The 11,855-nt window shown below is 40.4% G+C and overlaps 1 protein-coding gene and 1 pseudogene across 1 annotated transcript in view; both read left to right on the top strand.

Annotated features, from left to right (window-relative positions):
- nav1a (neuron navigator 1a) overlaps positions 1–10,796 on the top strand; it is a 178,710-nt gene extending 167,914 nt beyond the window's left edge. Inside the window, exons 22-32 of the mRNA XM_016466664.1 lie at positions 680–884; positions 1,028–1,125; positions 1,214–1,309; positions 1,782–1,950; positions 2,347–2,582; positions 2,676–2,830; positions 3,823–3,894; positions 4,039–4,235; positions 4,457–4,575; positions 6,410–6,619; positions 6,708–10,796. Of these exons, the coding sequence (XP_016322150.1) occupies positions 680–884; positions 1,028–1,125; positions 1,214–1,309; positions 1,782–1,950; positions 2,347–2,582; positions 2,676–2,830; positions 3,823–3,894; positions 4,039–4,235; positions 4,457–4,575; positions 6,410–6,619; positions 6,708–6,791 (1,641 nt within the window). The 3' untranslated portion in view covers positions 6,792–10,796. The remainder of the gene's footprint in view (positions 1–679; positions 885–1,027; positions 1,126–1,213; positions 1,310–1,781; positions 1,951–2,346; positions 2,583–2,675; positions 2,831–3,822; positions 3,895–4,038; positions 4,236–4,456; positions 4,576–6,409; positions 6,620–6,707) is intronic.
- A 914-nt stretch (positions 10,797–11,710) lies between these two features.
- Positions 11,711–11,855, top strand: part of LOC107673414 (myosin-binding protein H-like) — a 23,176-nt pseudogene continuing 23,031 nt past the window's right edge.

Consider the following 11,855-nt stretch of genomic DNA (forward strand, 5'->3'; position numbering starts at 1 on the left):
GCTTTACTAGCTGCTGCCTGTCTGTCAGGAAGCTGGTGATCCACTGACAGACAGAGGTGGGCACGGATAGCTGAATTAGTTTGGACAGGAGGAGGTTTGGGATGATGCTGTTGAAAGCCGAGCTGAAGTCCACAAACAGGATCCTCACATAAGTCCCTGGTCTTTCTAGATGTTGCAGGATGTAGTGCAAGCCACTGCCACTGATTCTGGATGAGCTCACAAAGACACTCCAATCAGTGAGGTCGAAGCAGGCTTGTAAATCCCGCTTTACTTCATTAGTCCATCTTTTTACAGTCCTTAATACAGGTTTAGATGATTTCAGTTTCTGCCTGTAGGTCGGTATAAGATGAACCAAACAGTGATCAGAGAGCCCCAAAGCTGCCCGTGGGACAGAGTGATATGCATTCTTGTGGTGTAACAGTGATCCAGTATATTACTGTCTCTGGTGGGACATGTAACATGCTGTCTGTATTTTGGCAGTTCACGGGAAAGATTTGCTTTATTAAAGTCTCAGAGAATGATTAAAACAGAGTCCGGGTTGTTTCTATTATGCACACACACATAATAGAAAATTGACCTTTTTTGCATGTGAAATTTCACAAATGTCACTGCAGTTAATGACTTTGCATATGAAGCACTGCAAAGAAAACCTTAATTCAAATAAAATCTCTCATTGTAGAGGATGGTGGACAGTCTGAAGGCAGAGAACGATCAGCTGAAAACAGGAAGTGCTCCATCATCCCTTGTCCTCCCTTGCGGCCCACCTTCTACTTCCACCTCCCAGCCGTCTGGTCTGGCCAGCTTCCTGAACTCCAACCAAACCAAACCACCCATGAGCCTCACCAAGTCCTTCAGCCTCAGTCTCAATGAGTGCTCCAACATTGGTGAGTTCCTTTAGTTGTGTCATCTGATACTGTTGTTTGCTTTAAAATTGAAAGCTTGGTGGCTCCAAGCATTGCATCCCATTACTAATCTAGATATGTCACTGTCTGATGGAGTCAAGTCATTCTTTCTATCTATCTCACAGACGTTGCTCCTATGGAGTTACTGAGTCTGCCATCTCAGAGAGACGAGGCCTTAACGCGTGTGGTGGTCCGTATAGCTGACAAGCAAGTGTCCAGAGAGGTGAACACGTGAAAACAGAATTGAGATAGCTTTAAATACATGAACATTAGATCATATGCACTAAATAAGCAATCTGATATACAATCAGCAGGTGAGGCAGCAGGATTTCTACATCGGCTCTGTGAGGATTCATGGGAAAACGGAGTGGTCTGTGTTAGACACGGACATCTCCACAGCTTTTGGGGTATGATCTCATTCTGTGGTGTAAAGATGGCTATAAATGTTTAAATATATGCAAAAACAAGGAAAATCGTAATTTTACAATCGTAATTTAGTTTGCAAAAAGATGTACATAATGTAATAATGTAATTATGTTTTACTATGCAAATAACACCATGTCATTGCTGTTGATATTTAATGGCAAACATATTATCAAAAGTCAATTGATTTTCAGTATTTTTTTCCTTTATTTAATTTTTTTTTAAAAATATTTTATATTTATTGTAAATTGTTTTAAATATATTTTTTTATTTAATTGCTATTTTTCAATTGATATTTCATTAAAATATATGTGTGGATGTGTGTGTTTTTACTATACAGTATATTAGATAGATAGATAGATAGATAGATATGTAATTTAATGTAATAAATGTAATTTAATGTATTTAATTATAATATTTATTTAATCTAACGTGTTCTTTGTATTCGGACGTCAGAACTACATTTCGCAGGTGGATCCCAGTGCGAGTATGGGACTGTCTGTCGACTCTATCCACAGTTACAGTATTAATCAGAGCAGGAGGGTGCTTGGAGCCGAAGCCCCAGAAAGTTCACCCTGTGACTGTTTAAAAAAGGGTCCTGGACTCGTCACTGTCACCCTTAAAGGTGAAAAACTCACACTTTCAATCTTTCTTAAGCAACTTCTCTTACACCTCATTTTATACACCCCGTCCTACACAGGTACAATGTGAGGCTTCAAGCGTCAAGTCGTTGTTGTGTGTTTTGCAGAGATCTAGATCTAGAGATCACAAATGCTAGTATTGCCATTTTGTAATGGAGCGAGATTGTGGACCAATGAGATTTGACTGTGGGCGGAGCTACTCAGTGTTTTGTGACTAAAACAGAAACCAGTTCAGAGGCAAAATATCTTGTCATTGACACTGTCAACAGTCATGGCTGGTTACTCTATTTTGTCTATTAAATGTGTCTCCTTCCTGTTTTTGAATTGTTCTGGCACTGGTAACCGACCTCTGGTTCACCTGAACTCACTCTCTGTTCCAGGTTTTAAGGAGAAGTGTGTGGACAGTCTGGTGTTTGAGACGATTATCCCCAAGCCCATGATGCAACACTACATAAGCCTGCTTCTGAAGCACCGACGGCTGGTACTGTCGGGCCCCAGCGGCGCGGGAAAGACCTACCTCACCACCCGACTGGCTGAGTACCTGCTGGAGAGGAGCGGCCGTGACCCCAGCCCTGGCCTTATCACCACCTTCAACATGCACCAACAGACCTGCAAGGTGAAGCCTGGAAATAACACTTCCCTAGGAAACACTGACTTGTTTGGTGTGACCAGCAGTTGTAAAGCCACACTTTTTTCTTCTCTTTCTCAGGACCTCCAGTTGTACCTGTCTAATCTGGCCAATCAGATTGACCGCGATTGTGGTGCTGAGGACATTCCATTGGTCATTATCGTGGATGATATCAGTGACGCGTCTTCCATCACTGACCTGGTCAATAGTGCACTGACCTGCAAATATCACAAATGGTGAGTGAGGAAACTCGTGTGTTAAGGAAACACTATTGTGTTATTGGTGATTCTCTCAAAAATATCACTATCATATTTTAAGGTAAAATAATATGCATATTATTTTGCTGTAGCATAGGGAAAATTAAGCAATTGCACTTTTTACTATTAAGATTATATTATTTTATTTTTTTATGACAATTAAGCACATTTTTGCCCAAGGTCTCTCTACTGTAATGTGAAACAGTACATAATACAAATCATATTTAAATTAAAACCTGCATAAATTAGAGGCAGTACAGTATAACGTCTCTAGGTTACGTATGTAACCATGGTTCCCCGAGGGAACGAGACGCTGCGTCGAAGTCGCTTTGGGAAAACGCCCCTGCGTGACCGCGTTCTGAAGCACGTGTAAAATCAGTCCAATGGAGCAGCGAGACGTCACGAGCGGGGTGACGTGAGTGCGAGGAAGTATAAAAGCGCATCCGGCAGAGCGCAAGTTAGCTTCGATGAAGTAGCGCCTGGAGGGATGCAGGGAGTATGGCAAAGAGACGCAGCGTCTCGTTCCCTCGGGGAACCATGGTTACATACGTAACCTAGACTCCATTGGACTGATTTTACACGTGCTTCAGAACGCGGTCATGGAGGGGCGTTCCCCAAAGCGAATCTCGACGCAGCTCGAGTTCCTGAAGGGGAACAAATGCTAACATAAATTAATAAACACTTAATTAAAATAATGCATCATTATTTCTGCATATTTCTGCAATATTAAGAAAATATTCTTAATTTTCATGGAAATAATGTTACATAGCAAAAATTCTTAAAAAATACAAAACATTTCTAATTTTATTTTTGCAAAATATAATTTGAAATATTTATTAAATATAATTTGGGGGAGAAATATGACATGGAAGTGTTCCTGACAGATTTTGTGAAATTCACTCTTTTACAAAAGTTATTCATTGTCAAAATTAAGCTTACTTTTGAAGTATTTTCTTGGATATTTATTTCAGTCCTTATGTCATTGGAACCACCAATCAGTCTGTTAAGATGCCATCCAATCATGGCCTGCATCTCAGCTTCAGGTAAGTTCCTCATCTCTTTAACATGAATTCATTCCAGTTTGTAGATTGTGGTAAGATAACATCATATCATCCTCATAAAGAAATTTGAAATCCCATGTCAATATTCCAACTGTACTTCATTTGTAATTTTCTGTTTGTCTGAAGAATGGTCACCTTCTCCAACAACGTGGAGCCTGCAAATGGGTTCCTAGTGCGTTACTTGCACAGGAAGTTGATCGAGGCGGAGGATGAAAGCACTGTTCACAGTGCTGAGGTGCTGAGGGTTCTGGACTGGGTGCCTAAACTCTGGTACCATCTCCATACCTTCCTGGAGAAACACAGCACCTCAGACTTCCTCATAGGTACAGCTTTACACATTCTGAATGTCTGTTTCATGCATTGCTCTTCAGGGAAAAAAAAGAAAATAAACATTTAATCATTTATTTCAGCAAATGAATCTGAACCACGCACTGCCTTTCAAAGGTTATATTTGTATTATGGAGTTCTACGCTTCAGCTTTAGTTTTAGCACCGCTCAGACCAAGTTTCCAAAAAGATCTCAGCGATGGCTCTTGTCTTTGCAGGTCCCTGCTTCTTCCTGTCTTGTCCAGTAACGTTAGCAGAGTTTCGCTCATGGTTTATTGACCTCTGGAACCAGTCCATTATTCCTTATCTTCAGGAGGGAGCTAAGGATGGTGTGAAGGTAAGTTGTTCATAGGCGGCTGACTACTAAATCAGGGGTGTCCAATCCTTCTCCTGGATGACCACCATCCAGTAGAGTTCAGCTCCAACCCTAACTAAGCTCTTCAGGATCACTAGAAACTGTAACTGTAGGTGTTTTGGAGCTAAACTATGCAGTAAGATGGCTCTCCTCATAAGTGACTGAATTGAAACACACTTCATAAGGAGCAACTCTCTTAATGGTTACTCTTGTGCACCATACAAATAGTGCAAGAGACTCAACACTCCCAGTTGATTTCAACAGCTGCGAAGCTAACAACTCTATGCTTGTTTATCCATCTCCATCTTGGTTTTCTGAGGTTTCTCTGTCTTTCTTTACTGTATCCCTGGTGAAAAAATACTGCTTAAGCTAGTTTGCAGGTCATTGCTGGTGTGCTTAGCCTGGTCAGGCTCATGTGGTTTTCTGTTACTACAGGGGTTCTGGGAGACCAGTAAAACATTTCAGGCTGGTTTCAGAGTTTATTCTGCCTTTTAAGGCCAGGACACACCAAGCCGGGCGTCAGCCAACATAGGGCCATCGGAGAGCATTTGACAGGCTAGTTTTTGCGGTGTGTTCCACACGGCGGCTCTCGTGGGGCACACATCGGCAGCAATTTGCCCGATTCAACATGTTGAATATATATCTCATATATCCTTGTTTTTTTTTTTAAATGACGAATATAGACTATTGATAGCTGCTGAAATAGACATTTCCTCCTCAAAACGCACATGCTAGTTTGGTGTCGGCTGTAGTCGGCTGTTGAAGCACAGCTTTTTGGTCCAGACACAGCTGACGCGAAGTGACTTTCGTCGCCACTAGTTCTTGGCTTGCCAAGTCGGCTTGGTATGTCCCAGACTTTACATTTTGGCCAAAAGTAGGCACTCAATAGGTTTTGGGACAGAGTTTATCTGTTACTAAAACAGTTGATTTGGTGAATCATATGACACTTATTGGGCTCTATCTGACACAATGCGGCGTCAGGCGCGACGCAAGTGTTTTTTGCTAGTTTTAGCCTGACGCAGTTATCATTTTTACGTCCTGTGCCACACTGTTTAAATAGTAAATGCATTCGCGCCCATTTGTGCGCTCACGGGCATGCTGGTCTGAAAATGAGGTGTGTTCAGACGCATTATTAGCACGTTGCTATTTTGAGGCAACTGAAATAGACCGCTCCATTGACCAACTAAAACCTAATCTAAAGTCAATGGCGCAGTAGTTTTTTGTTATTTAAAGAGCGTGTTAGTATAGGCGGGTGCACAACGTGCGTACACTCTGCTTATTACACACACAGGGATGCGCAGCAGCACGCAAACATGCCAAATATTAAAAATGAAAGGATTACAATGTAAAAGATTATTATTTTGTAGGCTACATAAATATAAAAATGCCTACATGTCATAATGGATAGTCATTGCATGTATCAGAATTAGGCTACCTATTTGCTCTCACACGAGCACATCCGTTTCATCTCTGGAGACGCGTTCTGTCTTTGCTCTTGCAAATTCTGCTATGTAAATAGCAAATTCGCCATGGTGCGAGCGCAACTGGCTCTTAAAGGGAATGTTTATTGCACGTTATGCCCAAAGCACATCCATTACTCATTAAGAGAATAGGGACAACCCTTTTAGACCATGCGCCGGGTGCGCTGACCGTTTTTCCAGTCGTTAAACTAGCAAAAGTGGATTCGGACACACCCTAAGGGCACCTGCGCCGTGCGCTTTAGACATTGCGCTTAGATTGTTAAAATAGGGCCCATTGTGTTTGGTCAAAGTGCAGTGGAGTCTTGGAGCTCAATCTCTGCATTCACATAATTCAGGTCCATGGTCAGAAAGCAGCATGGGAGGATCCAGTGGAGTGGGTGAGGGATACGCTGCCCTGGCCTTCAGCTCAACAGGACCAGGCCAAACTCTTTCACCTCCCTCCGCCAACCACCGGCCCCAACACTGCTCCAACACAGCAGCCCAGTGACGACAGGATCACATCCAACAAGGACACGTCTCTGCCCACAATGGAGTCCGATCCACTGGTGAGTGTCCAGTACAGCTACACCTGAACCTTTGTGAACATGTCTGCATTTGTTCTGACAAGCTGTCCTTGTTCTGTCCATCATTCAGATGGCGATTCTGTTGAAACTCCAGGAATCTGCCAACTACATCGAATCACCCGAACGGGATATTTCAGGCAACCCCACTTTCTAGGCTGAGCTAAAAGACTCGAGAGCTTCCTAATGGCTAGGGCTGTTACAAAACACTGTTCTGTACAGCTGATTTGCACCTCATGTCTCCTTCAAAAGGTTTGTGAGAGTCGAGAAGAGGAACTGTCAAGAACATCCATGTCAAGAAGTCTGAAAGAAAAACTAAAGAACTGATCCTGCCAGATCTGAGCGAGAATCTTTTTTGCACTGTTGTCTTAACCAGACCTTCCTTTGCTTATTTAACCTGCAAGTTGCATGGCAATACTTGCAACTGGGGATTGTGAAGATTGGATTATTGTGAATATGAAATGTTCTTGTCTGTCATACTGGGAACAAAATTTGCTCCACATCTGTTCGATATTACTTTTGTTTTGGGTAATATCTGACCATATGGACCAAAAATCTATTTATTCTTGTTTGCAAAAGTACCGACACTCCATCCTCAAGATCAAGTTGCCTGAACCCTGTACACAAAGGTGCGGTTACATTTAGACCAACACGCATGGATGCAAAACGTAACGTACAAGATGGTGCTTAGAATTCAGCCTTAAATGATGTCCCTCCATATATCATGAAGTCAGTCCCATAGCAATCTGATTATTACTCTATATTACCTCACAGTTTGCATAGTGATGCAGTTTTAAGGTGCAGTATATACCCATAACCAGGTTGCATTCATTCCTATCAAACACACAGACATCGGACAGATGTAGACTGTAGATCTCTGAGAGGATGCACTTTGATTCTTAGCTTTCAATCAAGAGCACTTACTGGTTGTTCAAGGTTCGTTGGTTGTTCGCTTCAATGGTGAGTTGCAGCAACAAAGCAACCAAAGGTAATTTGTTTTCAGTGAGAGTTTGAGGCGACATGAGCGATAGATACTGTTGGTGATTGACAAAGTTCAGTTATATGCAAATGTCTACCAATGGGAGAACAGAAAATGAAAATGAATATTGCCTACAAAACTTTAAGGCGGCACTTGGAAATGAAGCAAAGCTGAGCATGACTGCAGTAGGGCTCATGTGATGCACCGCCTGATACAGTCGGAGGGCGACCTCAGGCGATTTAATCGTGGTCAGTAATAACAGAGGTGCTGTTACCGGTGCACGAGAACAGTATGCAACATCTTACTTTCAGTAATTATCTATGTGCATCCAGTGCATTTGACCTTATCAAGATAATCAAAGTCTTTGTTCTCACTGACATCCCAAACCCACTTGGCTTTGTGCTGTAGCATTACTGTAGCAACTAATGTAGGCCCTGTTTCCACCTGGTATTAACATGCATTTCAAATGCATCTAATGTGACCTTTTGTGATTGGATTTTGCTGAGTAATTCCCCTTTTATTTTGGGATTCTGCAATTTGGATCATAATCTCTTGTTTATGATGAAATTGCTTAAGCTTTAGCTTCAGTTCGAGTCACTTGTTTTGTGTGCTATCTTTCAACATGTCTCAAAACGATCATGTGTTAGTTAAGGGTGGGTGGCGTCTAGGCATCCAGGACAAATAGGAATTTACATTGTAAATGTGATGTGGTCACATGCATTTTTGACTACCTCCATTTGTGGTTTCAGTGATTCGATCACAGTTTTAGACCCTGTTTACACCTGTACTTAGTACAGGACACTTGTGATCGGATCACCAAAAACACATGTTAATACAAGGTGGAAACAGGGCAGTAAATATACTGGATATTGACTCCACTGCCTGAACAAATGAAACCAATTTGAGCTCCTGCCAAATAAGATGCAGATAGATTGGGTTTGAAAACAGATCAGGATTGTTTGCAGTGTGAACAAAGCCAAAATTGTTTAAACAATTTATGTCTGGAGGAGGTTTAGTCATTTGTGTTTGGCCTTTGTTATGTCTAGAGGTTCAATCACATCAGTGTTCGCTTACAGTTTTACACGCACTTATGTCCTTTGGTGTTTTGTATCAATGTAGCCAGTTTTGGATTTAACATTGCATTTGTTTTTATTTCTGGTAACTTCAAGTCACAGGACGACCCCATGTCAGGGTCTTTTACAAACTCTCAAATCATTCCAGTAACAATTGTAACACTGACAGAATATATTGTGATTCAATTCACATAAAAAAAATAACAATGGTGGATTGTAACTCATGAATGCGTTTGCTATTGGCTGATTACAGGTGCTCCAGATCTGTATGTGCATGAAAGCTTTAACTCTGAGGAACATTATAGCTAAAAAAGACGCCAACGGATGTGTTGGCAACCAGTCTACAAGAGCAAAGTGATTTTTTTAACCTAAATTACCAAACTGAAACTGAATTTCTCATGTATATGTACTAACCGGTTAGTACTAGCACTATAGCAATGAAACTGTGCCGTTGTAATCTCAGAATGTAAATTGGATCAAAACTTAAGTTTGCCAACACACCTAGTGCTCTTGATGATGCTTGCCGCCTCTTGTGCTCGTGTTTACGTGTCCTGTTACTGTCAGATGTAGCTCTCCAAATGAATAACCAGAGGAGCATTTTTTTAAAGGTCTTTTTTTGTACGTGTTTGTTTTTTACTAAAGAATCCAAGGCTGACATTTGTAAATAGATTTACAAAAAAATTGCCAAAAAAAAAAAAACAAACAAAAAAGATCTAGGGTAGAATAAACAGAGCAAGGTTAAAATATCACAACTATGAATTGAATGTGTCTGGTTAGATATACATTACAGCGAGGATCGCGGTCATCTCTCAGTTATCGCCTTTCCTGTAGAGGCAAGTTAACTGCCACAAAGTAACTAGATCATGTTGCCTATGTACATGTTTCACTATAAAAGTGTCCTCTGTATTCTCTTCCGGATCGTACAAGGTATTGAATGGCTTTTACGATTGAGTTGGCCATAACAACCCATTAAAAAACAGTAAAATTAAGTGCTTTAGCGGTGCTTCAGCTCACACAAGTACCTCAAAATCTGTCTTAACAGCACATCGTATGATCATAAACTTCCCTTAACCGCTTAAGGATAGTTTGGGGCTTTGGGGAAGATTCCCCAGTGTTTGTCATGAAAATGTGCCTAATATAAGCCAACTCGTTGGACATTGCAATACCTAAACTATTATGTTTTGCAAGGGATTGTTTGCTGTGGAGGATAAGAATGCGAGCGAACGTGTTATCCTTTTTTATGCTAGCTTATAAATAACATTGAGATTTGAGCTCGCCGGTAGTCTCGTTTCCAAATGTCCTGGAAATCGAGGCTGCTTTGCCAGCTAGCACAAACTAAAGCCATTTCCCACTGTCTCTCAGATATATTTGCCATCATAGTACAGTGTGCTTTATCATATCTGCTGTCTTGCATATGAACTGATACAGTTTGGACAACCTAAAATGGGTAATCTAAGTCTTGATTAATTTATTCAATAATTTTTTACTGTTTTACGACTAACAATGCTGAATGTTCAAGCAGGCACATTAATAATACAAAACCTGTGCTTTATAAACTCATGTTTTCCCACTTGTTTTAGATTAAACGGGTTCAATATTGTTTAGTCAAAACAGATTCATGATTTGTCACTATGCAGCGTTGGAATAACATTGTAGAGTTGAGTTGTTAGTACCAATGACAGAAAACAATGGTATATGTAATAAGCTAATGTGCAGGTTTGATGATGTTTTAATGTTGATGTGTATCACCATTGTTTGTCTGGAAAAACACATTGGACCTACCTGTCCCACTGGGATTTCAAACAAAATATGTTTTTCTTTTTGTTCTTCTTCCTCTTTTTTTCCTGCTTTCTCTTTAATAAATCTTTCTATTTTGTATAGAACATTGCAGTTGTAAACATTGTAAATAGTAAACTCATCCGCGACCACAATCACAGTAAAATATGAAAAGATCCGGCCCTATCATGAGACACCTTTTGTTATTGTTGGTTTTATTATTATTTTTTGCAAACTGTCTGCTGGAAGGGGGTTATGAAGGCATGTGCTGATCTGAGAGAATTTCTTCCATCAAATATTCACTCACGTTTCCAATAAACTCGTGCCATCCCTACATTGATTGTGTGCTTTTATTTCAGATTTAAAAAATGTTATTTGGCAATTATTACATTAATGTAATAGAACATGACAGCTGTTTGTATTTTTTATCACTAAATCTCTCAACACAAATATTCCTGTTCTAAAATTATTTTTTACATTTACATTTAGTCATTTAGCAGATGCTTTTATCCAAAGCGATTTACAAATGAGGACAGGGGTAATAATATGTAAGTGATGTGACAAGTCTCAGTTAGCCTAACGCAGTACACGTAGCAAGCATTAAACAAACAAGTAGAATAGAAAAAGAATAGAGAACGCTAGTGTTAGAGGGTCTTTAAAAATAAAACAAGTCAAAAGAATAGAAAAATAACAGAATACTAGTGTTATAGAGGGTAATTTTTATAAGAAGAAAACGAATAGAGAATGCTAGTGTTAGAGGCGTTTTTTTAAAGAAAACTAGTAGTAGGAATGGAAATAGAATAGAGAGTGCAAGTGTTACAGGGTCTTTTTTAAATAAAAATAAAACCAGTCATAAGAACAGAGAATGCTAGTGTGAGAGGTTAGTCGTTTTTAGATTAGTCTCCCTCAAGTGTCTTAATTTTGTACCTGCAGTAAGGACAGCACTTTGCATTTGCAATTTTAGACGAAAGAGGGCGCCACATTTCAAAAGCTAGGATTAAATTCAATAAGGAGTGATTTAAAAAATGAGAAAGGTCAAGTAAAATTGTAGTCTGAAATATTTGAACTCTAGTCACGAAATAAGCTACATGATGCTGAGTTAATAGATACTAATAGCTTGAGTAATGAAGTGAGACCCGTTTACGGTTATTCCTGAGTTGATGAGAACAGATTTGTCAAGGCTATTTAAAGAAGAGGAGGAGTCCCCTAGTCGGTATAAATTGAACGTCCCAAAAGACTTTCTCAAAGACCGGCCGTCCTGTAGAGTTTTCCCCAAGCATCATGCCAGCCAAACCAGCACCTATCAAAAAGTCAGCCAAGAAGGCTGCTGAAAAAGAGGAGAAGCCAGCAGAGCCGGCGCCCGAGGCTGCCCCCGCCGAGGCGCCTCCTGCTG

This window comes from Sinocyclocheilus anshuiensis, unplaced genomic scaffold (genome assembly GCF_001515605.1).
Source record: "Sinocyclocheilus anshuiensis isolate Anshui unplaced genomic scaffold, SAMN03320099.WGS_v1.1 scaffold453, whole genome shotgun sequence".
Taxonomy (NCBI): domain Eukaryota; kingdom Metazoa; phylum Chordata; class Actinopteri; order Cypriniformes; family Cyprinidae; genus Sinocyclocheilus; species Sinocyclocheilus anshuiensis.